General features: G+C 37.0%; 2 protein-coding genes across 2 annotated transcripts; one reads left to right on the forward strand and one right to left on the reverse strand.

Annotated features, from left to right (window-relative positions):
- Positions 1 to 3312: 3312 nt before the first annotated feature.
- On the reverse strand, positions 3313 to 7516 carry LOC139969596 (uncharacterized). The gene is made up of 5 exons (XM_071974701.1): positions 7363 to 7516; positions 6004 to 6156; positions 4799 to 4993; positions 4179 to 4343; positions 3313 to 3689 (listed from the first exon to the last, which is right to left on the reverse strand). Exons 1-5 carry the CDS (start codon positions 7409 to 7411, stop codon positions 3493 to 3495), a joined length of 759 nt encoding a protein of 252 aa, XP_071830802.1. The 5' UTR covers positions 7412 to 7516; the 3' UTR covers positions 3313 to 3492.
- A 3135-nt stretch (positions 7517 to 10651) lies between these two features.
- On the forward strand, positions 10652 to 20051 carry LOC139969575 (uncharacterized). The gene is made up of 5 exons (XM_071974672.1): positions 10652 to 11000; positions 11575 to 11698; positions 13418 to 13477; positions 14998 to 15162; positions 18876 to 20051. Exons 1-5 carry the CDS (start codon positions 10846 to 10848, stop codon positions 19227 to 19229), a joined length of 858 nt encoding a protein of 285 aa, XP_071830773.1. The 5' UTR covers positions 10652 to 10845; the 3' UTR covers positions 19230 to 20051.
- The last annotated feature ends 298 nt before the right edge of the window (positions 20052 to 20349 follow it).

Raw genomic sequence — 20349 nt, forward strand, 5'->3', positions numbered from 1 at the left:
AAACCTTGACACATCTTACAAAAACATAAAACTGCACTGCAACCAAGTAATAAGGAAAAATGATAAGTAAGTCCTAACGTTACACTTTGACTACAACAAGACATATAAGCATTTAATATATAAAGTATAGGAATACACTGTCGTTACTATCTCAATGAAGAAATAGCAAAGTCACATGTACCAAAATGAAACCTAGCAACCTCACAGGAAAACCATATCCCAAGAAAGCTGTCAATAAACAATAAAATAAACAAAGGAAACTATTCACCCACCTAAACCTTTAAATTGTATAACCAAGCTGCAGAACACCATCTGTAAAACAGCAACAGCCCAAACAAGATGGCTGAAGTAAATTTAAGGTAGCATACGCCCATTAAAAGCCCCCTTGACTTACACACTAAATCACAAAAGTAATGTGGTCTCTAAGTCTAGACTAAAGTTTTCACTAGCTAAACGCTACCCATCACCGGATAGCTGACAAGTTGGCCTTTCATGGCACACCATCAATTTTCCGTACCATGACTATGTAGATTTTTTGCTATCCGAGCCGGAAGTTTTCGTCACTTGTAAACAAACCTCTTCACTCAGTGGTAAACAAATTTCCTACGCTGCTCCCGGGAGGCCTAAAGGGGTCTAAAATTGCCTCAATTTACCCAATTTTCTCACCACATGTACTTCCATTCATGCTCTTCAACATGCAAGCCACAAAAAACTAGATTATGATTGATAACAGGTCACAAAAGATGTTCTCCCGCTGCTTTTTGGCACTTTTCCTGAGATAGGAGAACAATCGAGCGGATTGATATAGACTCTAATAGGAGTATGCCACCCTAAGATTTCACTCACTAAAAACGAGGACGCTATAAAACAATTAAAGGAGCAAAGACTAAACTGGAAATCAAATTTGGTCACAACAGATAATATGATATGTTTATCAAATTCCAAAAATGCTTTTGGTTGCGTTGATAATCGTAACCTTTACTTCGTGACACCTTGCTTGTAAACACGATATCTCAACAGGCGCGTAGCCAAGGGGGGGGGGGCGAAGGGGGGCAGCCGCCCCCCCCCCCCCCCTTGAGCATATTTTTTACAATTTTTTTTAAGGTTTTTATGATATTGCTAGTATTTTCAAAAGAGAAAATGCTAAGATGCAACTAACAAGGCATGGGAAGTGCCATTTCCGGCGATCTGGGAGGCAATTACAGCCAAAATTTTCTTGTACGCTCCGCGCCAGCTGGGGGGGGGGGGTTCGCTTAGATAGTTTGCAATGCAGAATCTACAGTTTCGCCCCTCCCTTGGCGAATTCCTGGCTACGCGCCTGTATCTCAAGAAGGGAAGCTTGCCCCAATCTCATATTTGGTGTGTAGGAGTACCACATTGAAAAGAAGGCGCCTATTGATTTTAGAGTTCAAGAGTCATTTGAGGCCACCTGATGGGGTCAAATTAGAAAACATTATAAACACAATTTACCAAGAAGGGAAGCTCGGACCAAGCTCATAGTTTGTAGTTGTGACACGAGAGCCTATTGTTTGTTTGTTTCTTGCAAGACAAATGTCATTTGGAGTTACCAGGGGTCAATTTGTGCAAAACTTGCTTCATAATATACCGTACCTCCCACCGACCAGCCTATGAGATAACGTTTGCATTACGCTAGTGTAGTGAAGTGAAATTGTGTTGCTTGCACCCTATGAATATTTATATGTGTTATGTAATAGTCAGTTTGTAGAGTTAGTAAGTGCACATAGCTTTTGCAAGTGTGTTTTGTTAGTTCTGTACACGCTATCATTATGTCTAGCAGCGTCCTTGCAGAGCTCCGGGGTTCGCCTCGTAAACCCCTTAGTAATTACTATTTTGATTAATTTTTATTGCATTCGGGTCGTAAATTGCCCAGAGTTACTCATATCTAGAGTCAGTAAGGAGATGTCCACCTTCTTAGAGGCAGGATGCCTGAGGTTTTGGATGGTTATAGGCTTCAGGCTCGAAACCACTGGTTTTCCAAGATGGCGGTTCTACCAACATGCAGCGAGCTGGCGAGAGGGTGATGGAGTCTCGATGTATGTATTTTCGATGTCCACGACCTTACGCGCCGCGAGCTTATTTTCCGCGAACGAGCTGTACTCAGTTTAGTAAGAGTTTAAGTGATAAATATTGTTTCATAATTGCTGTATGTGCCCTATTGTTAGTTAATTGAATTGTAGTTTTAAGTGTTGCCCTTAGGCTAGGCTGTACTTTACTGTACAAAGTACATATGTTAGGTTATATATTTGGACCTTGGATTTACGGGTTCGTAGCATGTATTGTTTATCGTTAAGCACGTGGGTGCTATTACGTACTATTATATTGTATTGTACTGATTATTAATTATTGTACCTTTCGAGTATTGTACTGCTCGCTGTTTGAAGAGTATATATGTATATAACGTAATTTGTAGTTTGAACATTATTTGTTACTGTTGTTTATTTTATGGACACCCGATACTCATAGCTAGTACAGTAACTACTGTTCATGTACTACGCCCGTGCATCAGTAACTACTGCGCTGTGTTCGCAACACGGTAACATGTGTTACAGGTGGCACAGTAATTACTGCTGGGTAAGGTTATTCGTAAAAGGGAAATGGATTGGTAGGAATAATTCAGTGACCTATAGCCTAATTGCTCTCAAAACGTGAGGGTGAAAGCTCGTGGTGGAGTCGTTCTGCAGACGAATTTCATTTCTGTATAGATGCTACGGTGGCCCATCTTGAAATTTCTGTTTCATGTGGACATTTTGAAGTTTCATCTCGACGGTGACACGTTTCATATCTCAAAGTTTCCTTCCTTTCGTTTTAGCTCGAAATGATGACTGTTTTTACTTGAAGAACTCGATGCTTTCTCTTCAAAGTTTGACATTTTATCTCATAGTTTTGACGTTTGATCTCAATTGTCATTTGGACAATTTATATCAAAATTTGTAAATTGTATCTCTATGATTTTAAAAGTTTCATCTAGAATATGTGATGTTTCTCGTTACATTCCGACGTTTCATGTCGAAAATTGCTCCTATATATCTCGAAATGTAACAGTTTTATCATAAAAATGTTTCTCATTCCATCTCGAACATGGGGCATAGTACCATTAAAAATGCGACTTCATGACAAAACGTTAGATATTTTGCTTCAAAATTAGGCGTAACACATCAGACTGAAATACGGTTTGTCTAAGGGGAATAACACTAGCAAAATATAAACAAAATATGATAATAACAAACAATAATTACAGAACACGATAATTTTCAATACTAAACTATATTCTCAATTAGCTAAACGTTTGACATTTTTAACGATTTTTAATTACAACATGAAATATATATACGTTTTAGTTTTATAACATATTTTAAGAATATGTATTAATTTTGGGTGATTTTCTTATGATCGATTTGCTTTATTACTGGAGATTCGTGACCTTTACTTTAAGGGTTTTTCTTCCTTTAAAGCATAATTTCTTCACATCTATCACAGACAAGCGGATACCTTGCTCCAATAGCCATCGGTTGACGAGTAGAGGTACCCGTTAGGTCCTCCGTTGTGAATACGGGCGAACTCTTCGCAACCAGGGGTGTACCCAATCCTAGAGGATGTTGCGTAACGGGACATGTATGCTTGTACTGTCCTTTCAGCACACTCCTGCTCCGTGGTACAAGATACCCAATCTAGAGAATTTCATGAAAACAAGAGGAAAACAAAATATTTCTTAGGCTTTCTTTACACTTTAGTAAATGTGTAAAAGTGAGTTTTAATTCTCAAATGCCTATAGGAGATACTTATCATACTTGGTGTGTGGATGCATCACATTGAATACAAGACGCCTATTGTTTTTGGTGGAGGTGTGTATTGGTATTGCCACGTACAGTAGACTGACCTGTGTTTATCATGCCATAGTGTAATATTGTACATCAAGAAAGTGGTTCGGCCCATTTATATTGTGACAGCTATTTCTATATACTAACAAGCAGAAATTTAGTACAATGAAGTCATCGAAACCTCAATGCATTCTGGTTTTACTCTTCATTTTCTTCTTAAACTATATTAAAAAATAAGAGAACATTCTTTTTTCCCATTTTGACTCGTGCCTGATGCTTTGTCTCCAATACCCCTCTTCCTCACCCTTCCCCGTCTCGTCAGGCCTACACTCTACTCACCTGTACCCAAGTTGTTACTCATCAGTTTAGCATCACTGTAGTAGTCATTTTTGATTTGAAAAGGTCCACAAGAGTCGGAGTTAACATCCCATCTGCATCCAATATTTTCGTTACAATTACTTTCGACCTCACAGATGCAGGCCATGCAATCGCTTGGTACTGGACCTAGTGTGTCACAACGTGAGACAACATATTATAACGTAACTGATAAATTGCCCAGGCAGGTTGCGATGGAACCGCCTAACAAACGTGAACTTACATTTAAAAAAAAAATTAAAAGAAAATTGAACTTTTAACGAAATTTTAATTCAAAAGTTGCGAAATGTCGCTCCACTTACGTATAAGGACCCTTAACTATATTCTAAGTACTCCTTCTTCAAGGGTCACTGAATATGACCATATTAAGCAGACAGGCGATCCTAGGCTTATTTAAAAGCAGCAATCAGTTATGGAACGCAGAAAGGGCAATATTCGTTAGCAACGGCGTCAATTTGTAGCAACAACCACGCATGCCGTTTTGTATAGTATATGGAAATAGCTTATTATTCCACCATAATCATCAGTATACATGCATGCCAACACATTGTGTCAACATATTGTGCCGGCCACAGTTTACTCACCAGGTTGCGTTCCGACACCGCCTCCACTACCACAGGTACCAGTTGGTTTATCGAAACAACACTTGATACCGGCAGCTTTTGTTGGACACAACCCAGAGATGTAGTAACCATTGGGACAAGATGATGTATCAATACAATGACCAACTGAACCAGCAGTGGGGTGGTTATAATTGGTGCACTCTGTGTCCGAATCAGCTAATAAAGAAAACAAATTACATTATGCTTGTTTTCATTATAAATGTTGTGGAGTGTTAAGCTCAGTGGTTAACGCCAGTGCGTTCCAATCATAAGATCCCCGGTTCGAGTCACTCCAAGATTAATGCATGTCTTCCAGTTACAGAGTTGTTGACAATTGACAATTCATAATCTTCATGGACGTTAAATATGAATGTATAAGAGACTGACTTCGATCAGCGTGCGGCTTTGATAAGCCAATGAGGCTTCTTCGCGACTTCCTGCTTACAGGAGGATGATGACGGTCTAAAATACATACATACATGTACATACATTATTCGGTAAAGATAAAAAACTTTTCTCTGACCGTTTCCTATATATGAATATTCACACGTTTGTTAGTGGTTAACAGCATGGAGCTATTAACGAAAGGACATATATCAGGAGCGCAGCTATAGACTTGTTGTGTAGACGGGCAGTGCACTGAAAATCCTCGAAAATAACGTGTCCTCTTTTAGCGAGCATTCATGTTACAGTTTTGGTTCACATTGCGTACAATCCACCTCCTTCACAAAAATGAGTCAATAAGCAATATAGGAGTATGTATTTTTTTGTTACTTATAGTATATATGCACTGACTTTATTTGGCCAGGGGTGGGGAGGAGGTGATTACGTGGAGTGGATGGAAGTACATATATATGTATTGGGAAAATGAGGTCATTTCAGAACACTTTGTTGCCTTGAAAGGGAAGATTGGTGATATCCTTATTGGTGAATAAAATGTCCTGATTCATATATGTCTAAATTAAAGCTTGGGCTGCCGAAGCTATAAATCTACATGCATTCGGATAATGGTACGTGACTGTCCATTATCCCACATATACATTAGCTGTCCATTGAGGATTAATATTTATTTTCCCAATAGAGAGCCGTAGTAGTATTTAGGGTGCTGGTCTCATGAATATTTATGACTGAGACTGAATATGGCTTAACATGAGATTACAGTCAGGCCTGGTTAATAAGCTAAGTACCTGTAAAGCAGCATTTCACATGGTTTGCTTGCTGTGGGCACAAACCACTGATGGTATTCCCTCCGGGGCAGGCGGTCGCACCATTGTCCATACATTGTCCAGTACAACCGTAGTCACTGTGTTCGTAGGAGGAGCACGCATTCTCCTGATAGGCTAGAAGAAAAACGAGGAAAGTTCAACGTAGCCTATACTGCATAACTAATTATCTGTAACCCTTGAAGATTGATCAACTTTAAGTCACTGGTTCCAGCCTTTACCTATAGAACGCGCATAGGGCAACCTTAATTAACGGCAGCAACGCATTAGTAGCAACGTCCTGGTATGAACCTGTTGCAAGGCAGTAGCAACGACGTTTTGGAAGTAGCAACGTCTTATATACTTAGTATAGTAGCCTGATCTAATTAACAATGGCATTATTTTAATTAGTACTAATCTTATATTAACTAGTAAAGACAAGTAAAACGTCGGCGCTATGGCAGTTAACATCAATTTAAATCCAATCAGCATCACAAAAAACGATCGCAGTAAGTGTACTCTTGATCAGCGATATGTGGCGCTGTTGCAGTTCAACAATTTAAATTCATTCAACGACGTAAGAAAATCTGACACTACACAAGGGTTATAGGCTTTGTAGCGTACTTTTGGGTTAGGCCATAATTAATTACTGAAGGGTTCAGTCATAAGTAATTTCAATTGGTCGAATGTTTTATGACACGTTACGTGTCAGGGGTGAGTTGGTTAATGAAAATACGTTGTGACTAAACAATTTAGGTAGTTGAATGAATTTACGTTTTGAACATTGTTGTGAATCGAACTGCAATAGCGGAAAATATTTCAAGCTACATTGTTAACACTACTTGTTAGCAGTTGACTGTATATATTATTATTTATTTCAAGATCTCTGATTTACGTTAATCAAGAAAATAAATGAAAAAAGCTAGGAAACACGATATCTCTTTAATCATTTGTTTCTTTCTGTTCAATAATATAAATTATAAATATTGGTTAACATTTTGATACATGTTACGAAGTGTATAAACGGCATAAAAATGATGAAAATCAATGACTATTGATTTTCAATTTAAACGTAAGGGTTTACGTAGTACAAATGCAACAACGACGTCACCCCCCCCCTTCCCTGCACCCCTATCCTCTATTTTGTTAACAGTGACTCAACTGAATAACTCAGATAATATGTTCACGCATATGCTCAAACCAGAATGTCATGTTTGAGGATAAGAACGTTGCAGTGCTAGTGGAATATGATTGTCTAAATGTCAGCAATAAAAGGAACGGACTTTCTTTCATATTTCTGGTTTCTAACTTGCCTTCTCTAGTAAAACGTAGGACTAAACTTACCTGCTTCCACAGCGACGACTACCACAAGAAACGTTTGAAGAACCTTCATTTTGAGAAAGTGAAAAGTAAGGAGCTGATCAGTATCCTTCAAAGACTAAAATTGTTGTGGGAAAACAAAGTGTGTCTCTATATTCTGACAGCTGCATGCAACTGTTACAAGTTGATGACGCATATGCTAATAAGTAAATGTAAATAATTTTATCGGTTTCGCGTGTGACTTCAACGTCTGCAACTGTAAGTGACCTCCACAAATATATGAACTTCTGTTTGGATTAGGATTTTACTGATATATCATACCTTTATTAGAGCTAATTAATTCATTTCAGCGGAAGGGTTTGTCGAAATAACACAAAATCGTAAAGATTAAAAGAGACACAACCCACCCCTCCCCTACATATACGGACAGGAGACACAGACGCAATCATCATCAATGGTCTATGTGATAGTGATAACTGTCATAAACAACTCCCCCCTGTGGGGGGGGGATTTTTTTGAGACTAGACTAGAGATTAGAGATCATCATCATCATCATCATCATCATCATCATCATCATCATCATCATCATCAACATCATCATCATCATCATCATCATCATCATCATCATCATCATCATCATCATCATCATCATCATCATCATCATCATCATCATCATCATCATCATCATACATTTATATAACCATCATCATAATACATACATACATACACAGAGTTGGCAGGTATGCATTATGCTGGGCTATAATGAGTATTATAACGAGTTGAAATCCAGTACACATATATGTGTGTAGACAGTCCCGGTCAAAGGCACATCCCTCCAAAAATCCCAGAAAATCTTCTGGAATCTTAATTGAATTTGGGACATAGCATGACCTACACTATAGACTTCATTTTAAATACCAGCGTACCACAATATGTCAAATACACAAATAGATTTGTAATCTTTTGCCTGGGACGGTGAAACTTTTTCCTGCTGTAACCTGGGAACAATTTACTTTTAATTATTTCTAGGTATGATTTACACAGTAATTGCACATCCTTCTGGGACATAATCTTTATCACAGACAGGCTATAGCATGTTTAACAAATGCTAGTGGCATTAACCGGATGCAGGCAACATGCCTTAAAGACAGGAAAATGCAGAGACGGAAATATTTTTTATATAATGTACAGATGCTACTATAGCCTCTTTTTAAAATAGCAATAATAGTGAATAAAGGTCACTGAAGTACTCATCCTTCTGACAAAGCAATAATATAGAGATAATAAAACAAATATGCTTTGTGGGATGATTATGCTCAATATCATTGCAGTTATATCTATAACAACAAACCCAATTGAAAGAACAATACCAGCTGTATATGTAGATACAGTAAGCCCATATATATATATATATATATATATATATATATATATATATATATATATATATATATATATATATATATATATATATATATTATTCTTGACTGCTAGTGCTACGACCAAGAAGTCAATACATTTATTACATAGTGCACGTGACACAGTAACATAAGAAGCCACATAGATCTGTGTTCGTCTTGTGACGTCACTGCCGAAGCTTTCCGTAAAAGAACGAAAATTCGAACAAATTTAGTATATCACAACAATCATGAAAATTACAAAACTTTGGTCAAATGAGACAAAATATGTTAACTTCTTCATTTTTAATGCTATATTAATGCAATCATTCATCAAATTAAGACGAGTTACGCGAGCATTTTATACTTGCGACACCCATATAGCTACGGTGATTCCCACATCTTCCTCAAACTACAGCCTTTTCCTAAACTGCTCTCAACATATCTATATTTGTGTCAATGTGCCGTCTCTCTTTACTGCAGTTACTTCAATCCTATGGATCTTTACATCTACATACATGCCAAATATATTTTCTTTTATAAAGATTACAATCAATAGCTAATAACAACAAGTTTGTGTGGATTTTTGTTTTTTCAATGATAAATATCAAGAAGCATTCAGACATTCAGAAGTATTAAATTAAATACTTGTAATTAAATATTTCAGTGAGAAAAAATACTTCGGCTACTACTACTGACAGCAACTTTCCAAGCTCCCCAACTACCCCCATCCCCCCCATCCCCATAAAAGCTATACCGAGACTGGTGTTCTGAACTTCACATACTTTATCTCAAATTGTATTGATTTGTAACTGATAATATGATGTTCATGCCGTACGGTGGTCAGTGGTCACTGAAGGTAACCATTTCGGTTGCTTGAAGTTGAAGTCACAATATTGTATCGAGCTAATTCACAGCAATAGACAAGCGACAATGTAGTCTACGCCTTTGTATAGTGAAAGTGGTTTTGTAGGATATGCCAGTTGCATGGGTGGCGGCGCCGTGCGGGGCCGGGGGGGGGCGGGGAATGTTGAAGATATTTCGGTTGCAGATTTCAGGACCCGCACCCACCCCATCTTTGCTGAATTCGTTTTCAGTACATATATAGGCAATTCTCTTTCTCAATGAATTCTTGGAAATGTGTTTATTCTTTTATTTTAAAAGGATAATCTTAAATTGCGTGTCCAAGTTTGGGTAAAACTATTGCGAAACAGCATGATGTGTCACAGTCAGACTATATGTGAACACAACATCGTTATAACATTCGGATTGATGTTATTCATCACAATAGTGGAAATCAAAATACAAGATTAGCACGATGAGACACGGGCTTTATGTTAGTTTGTTCGTAAACGTGAACTCGATTGCATTGGTAGGTTTAACTATATTCTGTTCACGCCGAATGTGTGGCTGGAATTTGAGGTTGAATGTGTTACGTTTCTTGTCAGAGAAAGAGACGACGCATTGATTCCAGGACAAGTGTATTTAGCGGATGTAGTGTTTTCGTGAGTGGGGTGCCATGTTATTATTGTCAAATTTGTTTAGTACATTTTGTTTTTCTTTCTTATTTTGTTCTGTTCTGTTATGTTCTTTCTTTTCTTAAGGGTTACTAGCTTTGATAAACATTTTATGTTTTTTTCTAGTATACCATTACTGCACTGTTTTGTATTTCTATGTATATGCGAAATATATTGACTGAACTGAACTGAACTGTTGTATCTACTGCGCATACTCGAGAGTCAGCAGCTTACTACAAAATTATGTAAACATGATACACTTGTCACATAATATGCGGTTGGAATATGAGACTGAATGTTCAAGTGAATGTGTGCAGCTAGGTTCAGATCTTTGTAAGTTTCAAACTGGGTTGTAAGTGTAGGTCGATGCTATCAATTTCCATTCTTTCCTTGACAAGAAGTAAAATGTATCAAATTTGTTTGTAATCATTTCTAAACTTAGAGTTAGAAGGGAACTTAACTAACTTTTGCGAGGTAACAGACTCAATTAAGCCGCAGAATTTAGCTGAACGTGTTGGTACTGAAAACGATGTGTTCGAGTCACGATATTGTTGAGGACTCACATTGCTTCCAGAACTACCTTGAAATTGACCATGCCTCCAATTGAATTAGAATGTATTGTGAAATTTGGTGGCAGTTCAATTACCAAGAAGGATGAATTTGAAACCATCAATGCAGATGCATGGTCTTTTGCAATTGAAATCATCAGAAAGGTCGAGGGAAAATGCATCATTGTTCACGGAGCTGGGTGAGATCTTTGGCTACTCCACTTAAAAGTTTAGTACCATTGTACATTGTAGGTCCGGCCCTCGAGGGATCCCCACCTCACATGAACAAGAACCTAAATTTCAACCTCTGCACACATTGGAAGGTCAATAGTAAGGATGTATTCATTTCAGTTGTATCCTTATCAAATGTTTCTCTCACTAATTATGGGTTCAAACTCACAGTTTCTTCCTTAGGAGCTCATTGAATTCATAGGATATCAAACTGACAGCAGCCTACTTTAAAGTATTAGTTCAATAGTTGAGCAAAATTTTCAAGACCATTTTGTTTGCCCCAGAATATCCATTATTTACATATCTCTAGCCTACTTGATGTACAAAGGTATTTTAGCTTAGGCCTAGAAATGTTCCAATATTCATTGATGTAATACCAAGTGCCCTAGACTTACAGTATACAGTAGTTACAACAGAAATGTTAGTTTTGTGGATGCATGTTATACAATTTATTACTGGGATTATTGGAACTAGTATAAGAGCAGTAGAGATTAATGTGGAAACACATATATATATTGAAAATACATAACCATTTCATTTCAGGTCATTTGGTCATTTCCAGGCAAAGGAATTTGGAGTAAGTGATGGGTTTGATACAGAAAGCTCATGTGAAGACAAGGCTTATGTTAGAAAAGGTTTTGCTGTCACAAAACTCTCAGTTACAAAGGTGAGAAGCCTTACAGCAATGGGTCATCCGTCTGCCCAGTACAGGGATTAGTTTATCTAGTATCGCATCTAGTATTGTAAAATGGGCGAATTGCTACTGTACAGTATACAAGTTCAAAGAAGCACTGAATTTTTGTACACAGGATTTGTAAAGTCGTAATTGACAATGTTCACAGCCTTTGAAACTGCTACACAAAATGTATTGTTTGGGCCTGAAGTATGTTAAAAATTCACATAATGATTCCCTCACATTTGAACTTCAGGAAACATTTCATTTCTCATATATTCACTCTCAATGCAAGGTTTTGTTTATATATATGCAATTGTTTCATTCACAATAGGCTCAAGTTCTAACAACTTCCATAACAGGCCTTCAAGGTAAAATGATACACTGCATGATCTTATGTTTATCATAATTCTACCTTAGACTAATAATGTAGACTAATGATCTATATCACAAATAGGTTACAATACACTACATACAAGAATTCAAATTCTGGACTTGGTGAAATTGCATGTGGTGTGCCTCAGGGCTCTGTGTTAGGTCCTCTGTTGTTTATTATATATACGTTAATGATATCTGCCATGTCTCCAACATCGCTCATACAGTCTTATTTGCCGATGACACCAATCTTTTCTTTCACTCGAAGAACGTAAATTCACTCCAAAGTACTGTCTCTTGTGAACTGGATAAGTTCTGTGATTGGTTCTCAGCAAACAAATTAAGTACTAATATTGATAAGACTAAGTATATTGTTTTTAGTACCAAAAGAGCATTTCGTTGGGATAAGGATATTACGATGGACGGCAAAATAATTAAATGTGTAACTGAAACTAAGTTTCTTGGTATTAATATTGATAGCAAACTTTCTTGGAATAACCATATTTCGTCAGTATGTAACACTGTAGCAAAAAATACTGGTATATTATCTAAACTGAAATATTTCCTCCCACAGCATGTCCTTAGAATGCTTTATCAAACACTAGTTCTGCCACACCTATCCTATTGTACAACTATTTGGTCTGGTACATACAATGTTAACATTGACCGCCTAAATATTCTCCAAAAGAGGGCTATACGTCACATTGCTAATGCCCCACCGCTTGAACATACTAGTGGAATATTCAAGTCCCTAAATTTATTAAAACTCGGTGATATTATAACAGTCAAGGTTGCTACCTTTGCTTACAAAGCATGGAATGGATTACTGCCAGTCACTTTTAATGACTTTATTTGTAGTAACAGAGTCTTACATAACCATCACACAAGACAAGCCGACAACGCTCATTGCAATTTTTACCATAGTAACATAGGGAAATTCGGTCTTCGAAACAGAGCAATACAAATTTGGAATGATCTATCAAAAAATTTGAAGCTCATTACTTCAAAACCCACATTCACCAGGCATATGAAAAAGGAGTTCATTAACTCGTACTAGTAACATTTAATCTTTTCACGTATCCATCTCAGCGTCACTAGGATATTATTACTGTATATTTAATCATTACGTATATTCTGTATTATAAATATTTGTTCATTTTTCTTTTCTTTTCTCCCAGGGAGTCTCCTACCTTGTTAAGTCTTTTATGACTTTTCAGGAGACTTCCTTTCCCTTTGTATACTATTGGCGATAAAACAAATAAATGAATTAAATGATCATATTGCTGCAATCAGTTTAAGGTTTTCTCCTTGTCCAATTTCTGTTTCTTTCATTTTAAGCTGAATCACAGACTTGTCTCTGCACTTGTCGAAGCTGGTATTTCTGCTGTATCCGTTTCTGTGAGTATAGTTCATCATTTATAGATGTACAGCAACAGCATACCCATAGCATCGAGGTAAATGAATCTGGAGAAACTATCACACAGTAAATACGCGCGTACCATGCATGGAGGGTCATGTGATGTGTTCCAGGGTGGTACTAATATATTACTCTCCCCATTACGCATGATGATTTCACCCAACTAGTACGTAAATGTGTATGCGTGCTTAGAGCAGCAGACGACACCTGTTACCTAGCAATAACTGTGCCTGTAGCCTAACGTGATAGCTATATTCCCGTCGAGCAGCATTTGGCTCTGTTCCATGGAGAATTTCGTGGTTGCACTGAACTAAACATTTCCCCACATTTCCCATTTCTACATTCACTTATAGCAAGTAGTAATAACGTTAGGCTTTATGAGACAAAGCTTGCCCCTGGAGCTGTATTAATAAGTAAGATCTATTATGTAGAAGGCCTGTCTTCATTCAAGAGAATAAGGTTGAACGTTAGCATATTAGCACTATTTCGTAGGCCTGAAGTACCAGTACCTTCTTATGCCGTTAGTTCCCATGTCCGATCCGTCTTGGTGCAAATCTTTCACAAAGTCACTAACACTGTTCTCGAACTGCTATAGAGAAATATCAGTTTGGTACCACCCTGGAACACATCACATGACCCTCCATGCATGGTACGCGCACACCCAATTGACATGAATCCTCCAGATTCATTTACCTCAATGACCCATAGCCACCGGCCGCTATTGAATATTTCTTTGGGAGTTAAACCTTAGATGCAAACATCATTTTGATCAAATTAAATAAGTTACATCTATAGTGGACAAATTTAGCATGCATCACAAACAGGCATTTCTTTAAAATTTGACTCACATTTTCTGGTATACTTCACCATCTACTGTACTGATATAATATATACAGTACTCCCAATGCATATATATTATTCCAGTTGAGGAAGGCTTTGCATTGAAATGTGGAATATGAGCAGTTCTAGAATTACACAATTATATTTTTAGCACATTCAAAAAATAAATAAACAAACCAAGAACTTAGAAAATCTACTGGTTAAATCAAATTCTGTCATTTTCCTGAATAACAACACAAATGATCAGTATTGTCAATTGTGTACTTGTAAGCTATTGAGAGCATCCGAATATGTTCTGATAATAAGAAGTAATACAGGGCTTATATGTAATGAACTGAAATCATGCCAAAGGTTTTGAATGACAATTGTCAACCTACTTTATGTATTAAATTAATGTTGTGAATGTCCACTGGCAGGAAAAGGCAAGTGCCTTTCGTTTTCTTTTGACGAACGCTTAAAGGTAGTCAGTATAGGCCCCAAATTATAGCATGCTATAAAGGCTACAAGTTTTCAAAAAGTACCTTCCTGGAGGTCGTTAGTCTCCAAATTGTTCTCAGACAGTTTTAAGGAACACACAAGATTACTGAATGTTACTGTTTGGCTGCCAATTAGTTTGCTTAATTTATTATAACATCAATCTTGTAATTCATTCAACCTACAGCCATGCAGTGGATGGCGGACTGAAGATAAATCAAAAGTGACATCTTCTGACTTGGAAACAATAACAGGATTATTAGAAAATGGTTTTCTTCCTGTTTTACACGGAGACTGTGTGCTTGACCAGACAAGAGGTTGCACCATACTAAGTGGTGATACTGTCATAGAGGTAACACTTAAAGGCATTGAAGACTCGCCCCAAACAGCTTGCCGCCATCTTTAAAAAGTTAACTTTCCGTTGCTTGCAAGTGACGTTTTTCTCTTGTCGCTACAAAATGCAGACAGTACCCTGGTGGAAATTCCAGTTGAAATTTTGAACTGGGTTCAACTGGAATTTTCTATACGGAAATTGGCCCAAATTTGAACTAGGTTGAAATGGGTGAACTGGGTCCAACTGGTTCAACTATGTTTTACTGGGTCCAACTGGTTCAAGTTCAACTATGTTTTACTGGGTCCAACTGGTTCAACTATGTTTTACTGGGTCCAACTGGTTCAACTATGTTTTACTGGGTCCAACTGGTTCAACTATGTTTTACTGGGTCCAACTGGTTCAACTATGTTTTACTGGGTCCAACTGGTTCAACTATGTTTTACTGGGTGAACTGTTTTACTGGGTTCAACTGGGTGAACTATGTTTTGCTGGGTTAAACTGGGTGAACTATGTTTTACTGCTTTTATTATTAAATAGTTTAAACTGGGATTCTCAACTGGTGTTATCTACACAATATAACACCACACTATAAGAAGTTTTCATTATTTTTCAGTAGATCTATACTGTATGTGTTAGGGTGTTAGCCACTGAAAATAAATGTTTGTTCTTGATCAGAGAACTCTGGGTTTGGTGTGATGACCAAACACAGAGCAAGACACATAAAAAAAATGGAGAACTCAACTGGATTGGATCAAACGAAATTATAATTATGAATAACAAACAAAGTACAGTTGATCTTGGATCAGTCAAAGAATTAAATGAAATAACTTACAGTGGTGAGGTGCGCACCCAAAATATAAAGAAATACACTTAATTTAAAAGTCTGTTCTGGTGAGTTGGCCTGCTGGTGATATCAAGTATTCTACGACCTCAGATCTTCCACGACATCAGATATTCTACGACATCAGTATAGTTGATCCCCAATAAATGGTATGTCTGATCCCAACAAAATAGAGTAGTATCCTTTAATTTATCTGAAATAGTCTTCCAGAGTATCCTTTCAGTAAAATAATGTCAATATCCTTTGTACATAGTAAATAATGTCCTTTATAAGTGATGGTGTCCCAGAATATCCTTTATTGTAAAATAATATCCTTTATAGTAAATAGTATCCTTTATAATAGTGTCCCAGACTATCATTTGAGTATCACAAATTCCATAAAATAATAAGGTCTACAGTAACTTGAACTATGTAAATTAAGGTTTAAAGCAAACTATCTAAACATTAAACTATCTTTCTCTTCTTTTACAACTGCCTTGCTCAGATACTCATAGCCAACTGCCTAACGACCTATACCCTCACAAAACTCCTTTGTTCCTAAAATATATACACACAGACCCCATTTCCTGTGAGGGCTAATTTCAAGGAAGAACAAGATAGTTGCCTAGCAACCCAGAAGAAAGAGAATTGTTAATCAACCCTTTTGCTGACACACGACAACATACAAATATACTGTACAAATGTATAGCCCTCTGTACAGTGAACACTGCACTAATAAACAAGTAAAACTATGGTACAAAACAAAACTTTATGTAAGAGCTGACCATCTTACACTGTACTAATGAAGCCTCACTTAAAATTAGATTGATAGTTTAATCATATGTTCATAATGTTCAGTGTAGGGCATCCTCACATTTGTAGCATGTATACGTGTATGCTGTATACTTCACTAATGACTTTTGCAAAGTATGTTATTATGCCAATAGGACACTTCATGTTTGAAACAACAATCAAGGCAATTGCATAAATTTTGAAATATCTGTGAGCCTCTTTTGTTTGTGACACCTTAAAAAGTTGCCATTATGTTCGCTAGTTGACAATAGCTTTCCTAAAATCATGCGGCTAAATATAGTGTTAACTTGAGTATAACTACTGTAGGTTAGGCCCCTATAAAGTATAAGCTAGTCAACTATAACGTTAGAATATGTCTAACGTTAGTAAATGTACCATGTAGTAGTATACCTAGTAGGGAACCGGTTTGTTAGGCCTAGTCTATACTATAGTCCTAGGCCATTATATACAAAGTTTCTGTTCAATTCAAATATTTATGATAAAGAGCACGTTTATAATCAATTATAACGTAACAAGTATGTAACAATAATATAAAGGTACTGCAAGATCACAAAGGAGGGAACTTAGCCGCGGTAATTATTTGAAATTGTTGGCAAAATCGGTTACAAATGCAATTCTGCGAAGCTTCTGTTGGCGTTTGTGGTTTGCAGATTCGGAATTTATAAATTTAGCCCAACGCAAGACAAATGTCAAAGTTCAAATTTAGTCGGATCATACTATTTAGCACTAGGAAGGCATTTTGCCTACCAATTGTTCAAATCGCCGAACAAAGTATAACATAATTTTTTCAAATTTATTATATAGTAAATATTTTTATTTTTAATCATTGCGGTACAAACGTTTAATCGTTTAATCATAACTGTGATAAATATGACAAACATTTATTTTACACCCCTCATAAGTTGGCTAGTTTAGCATTTTCAATATATTACGATACGGTTACTGCTTACGAACTTACATTTGATTATTACGCCAAAAATAAAAGCAGTCAACATAGTCCAAACCCAGTTGGGCCAGTGTGAAGCCTAGTTCAACCCCAACAGGGAAAGTTCACCAGTAAACATAGTTCAAACCCAGTTGGGCTTGTGCAAACCAGTGAAACCTAGTTAAATCCCAGCTGGGTCAGTTCACCAGCCAATAGTCCAAACCCAGTTGGGCCAGTGCAAAACCAATGAAACCTAGTTCAACCCCAACAGGGCAGGTTAGTCAACATAGTTCAAACCCAATTGGGCTAGTGCAAAAACCAGTGAAACCTAGTTGAAGCCCAACGGGATCAGTTCAAACATAGTTCAAATTCAGTTTGGCCTGAACAAACCCAGTTGAACATTGTGTAAACCCAGTTGAACCTAGCTCATGTACAGCATAGCCCAGTTGAAACCCAGTAAGACCCAGTTAAACACAGTTAAAAACCAGTTAAACATAGTAGGCCCTAGTAGAACCTAGTTGATTTTTTAACTGGGTTCTACTGGAATTTCTACCAGGGTAATGAAACATGATACCTTGTTATCTTAAGCTGGACCTGAGATGTCCATCGCTGTATCGTTTATACACTGTACTGTGGGTATTGACCGCAGCTGTATGTACTGAATGTACACTACGGTGTGTGTGTATTTTCTGGGATCATTGGTGGTGTCTAACACTCCTGTTGCACCTCATTCAAAACTAGGTCAGATTACGGGCATTAGACGTTTCTTTTTGTGCGAGTCTTCACATCCTTTAAGCAATATGAGAAGAAAAAATATGACTAAGTAGATAAAAATAAATTTTTTGAACATGGTGTACTATACATAATATCATACTCTGATCTATAAACTCTATGATTCTTATCTATAGGGATACATATTCCTTCCTACATAAGGCTTTCTAAACCTAGTGACAGAAAACTAATAACGTCGTTTTCCTTGTAATAGATGTCACAAGAGCTAATTACTAAGTGTTTCCTGATGGTCAGATCGAGATTGGGAGAACTGACCACAACTAAACCACTTCAAATTATTATTGCTTGTAAACACTAATGTTTTTGTAAATTAGAGCTCATGTTTATACTACTATATTATCTTTGTTTGATTTCTCTGTGAAATATAATTTTCCTCTCCAGGTCCTTGCATCTCATTTTAAACCCAAACGAGTCGTCTTTCTGACCGACGTAGATGGAATCTACACACTTCCTCCGAGCCACGAAGATGCAACCCTCATTCCAGAGATTCATTTCAGTGAAGACGGTGAAATAATGACAGCTGTAACCATGGATACTAAATCACATGACGTAACAGGTGGTTTGAAGATAAAGCTCCAAACGGCCTGGAACATTTTAAACGAAAGCAAGGGAACGATACCAGTATTCGTCTGCAATATTTGCTCGAAAGCTGCAGAATATTCATGTTGCCATGGATATCTCTATGAGGAGAATGGAACAGCTATACTCTTATATAGGAATCAAGACCATACATAAGTTATCACAAACATTCTTATAAAAAAAAGGGTGTTAAAGGGTGTGAACATTACGCGCAAAAAGAAATGTCTAATGTCAGTAATCTGACCTAGTTTCGAATGAGGCGTAACAGAAGTGTTAGACACCACCATCCTCGATCCCAGAAAATACACACACAGCTTGCTACTGTCAGTAATTAGACACTAGTGTACAGTCAGTACATTCAGCTGCAGTCAATACCCACAGCACAGTGTAATAGACGATACAGCGATGGACATCTCAGGTCCAGCTAAAGATAACAAGGTATCACGTTTTATTACTGTCTGCATTTTGTAGCGACACGAACAAACGTCACTTGCAAGCAACAGAAAGTTAACTTTTCAGATGGCCGCACGCAGTTTGGGGGGGAGTCTTAAATGCCTTTAAGTAGTGCAGGGCTCTTAAAATTACCATGCAGCTTAAATTACCATGCAGCTTAAATTACCATCAGCTTAAATTTACCATGCTAGTGATTTCTATATAGAAGTGATCTACATTGGTCAACCTGTATTTTTGAAATATTATAAATATTTATAAAACATTCTGGAGTAAGATAAAAGACTTGTTGAGGTTCTAGGATGGTGTATGTACTATATATACATACATATATGTATGCAAATGTAACCTGATTTATAGACGAGGCCAAATAAATCGAAATTATTTAAATTATTTCAGACTGATGTTATCATTTTAGTGTATATTTTCACAATTGTTATGAACAAAGGGTTGATTTGTCTGTTTCCAATCTATAGTCTCCCTCTCTTCCAGTTAATATTATATGGTAGTCCTTTTCTCAAAAGGCAATCTTTAATTGGGTTATCTTGACCCAACACATATATTAAAAGGACATCCACTGTTGACAATGAGAGGTTATAACACTTTCTTGAGAATATATAGTTTGGCAAAGACATTGCTAGAGTGTACGTATTTCTTGAACGAAACAGCTTCACCAGTATATATTTCTCACTTGAAATTTACAAGAAGGAAAAAAACGCATCTCCATGTATGTTTTAAAGGTGGGATCGCTCGTAATTTCCTCGTAAATTCTGTCCTTCACACCACCCGATTCAAAAATAATATCAATACTACCCTCTACCGGTTC

This window comes from Apostichopus japonicus, chromosome 7, assembly GCF_037975245.1.
Source record: "Apostichopus japonicus isolate 1M-3 chromosome 7, ASM3797524v1, whole genome shotgun sequence".
NCBI classification, from domain to species: domain Eukaryota; kingdom Metazoa; phylum Echinodermata; class Holothuroidea; order Aspidochirotida; family Stichopodidae; genus Apostichopus; species Apostichopus japonicus.

Bases quoted from the DNA above. Each gene is read 5' to 3' on its own strand.
- LOC139969596 (XM_071974701.1), bottom strand. From the start codon at position 7,411: ATGAAGGTTCTTCAAACGTTTCTTGTGGTAGTCGTCGCTGTGGAAGCA. The intron at 6,157-7,362 runs GTAAGTTTAGTC...TTTTTCTTCTAG, and splicing joins AGTCGTCGCTGTGGAAGCAG to CCTATCAGGAGAATGCGTGC. The intron at 4,344-4,798 runs GTGAGTAAACTG...GTGACACACTAG, and splicing joins CGGTGTCGGAACGCAACCTG to GTCCAGTACCAAGCGATTGC.
- LOC139969575 (XM_071974672.1), top strand. From the start codon at position 10,846: ATGCCTCCAATTGAATTAGAATGTATTGTGAAATTTGGTGGCAGTTCA. The intron at 13,478-14,997 runs GTGAGTATAGTT...TTCAACCTACAG, and splicing joins TTTCTGCTGTATCCGTTTCT to CCATGCAGTGGATGGCGGAC. The intron at 15,163-18,875 runs GTAACACTTAAA...TTTCCTCTCCAG, and splicing joins GTGGTGATACTGTCATAGAG to GTCCTTGCATCTCATTTTAA.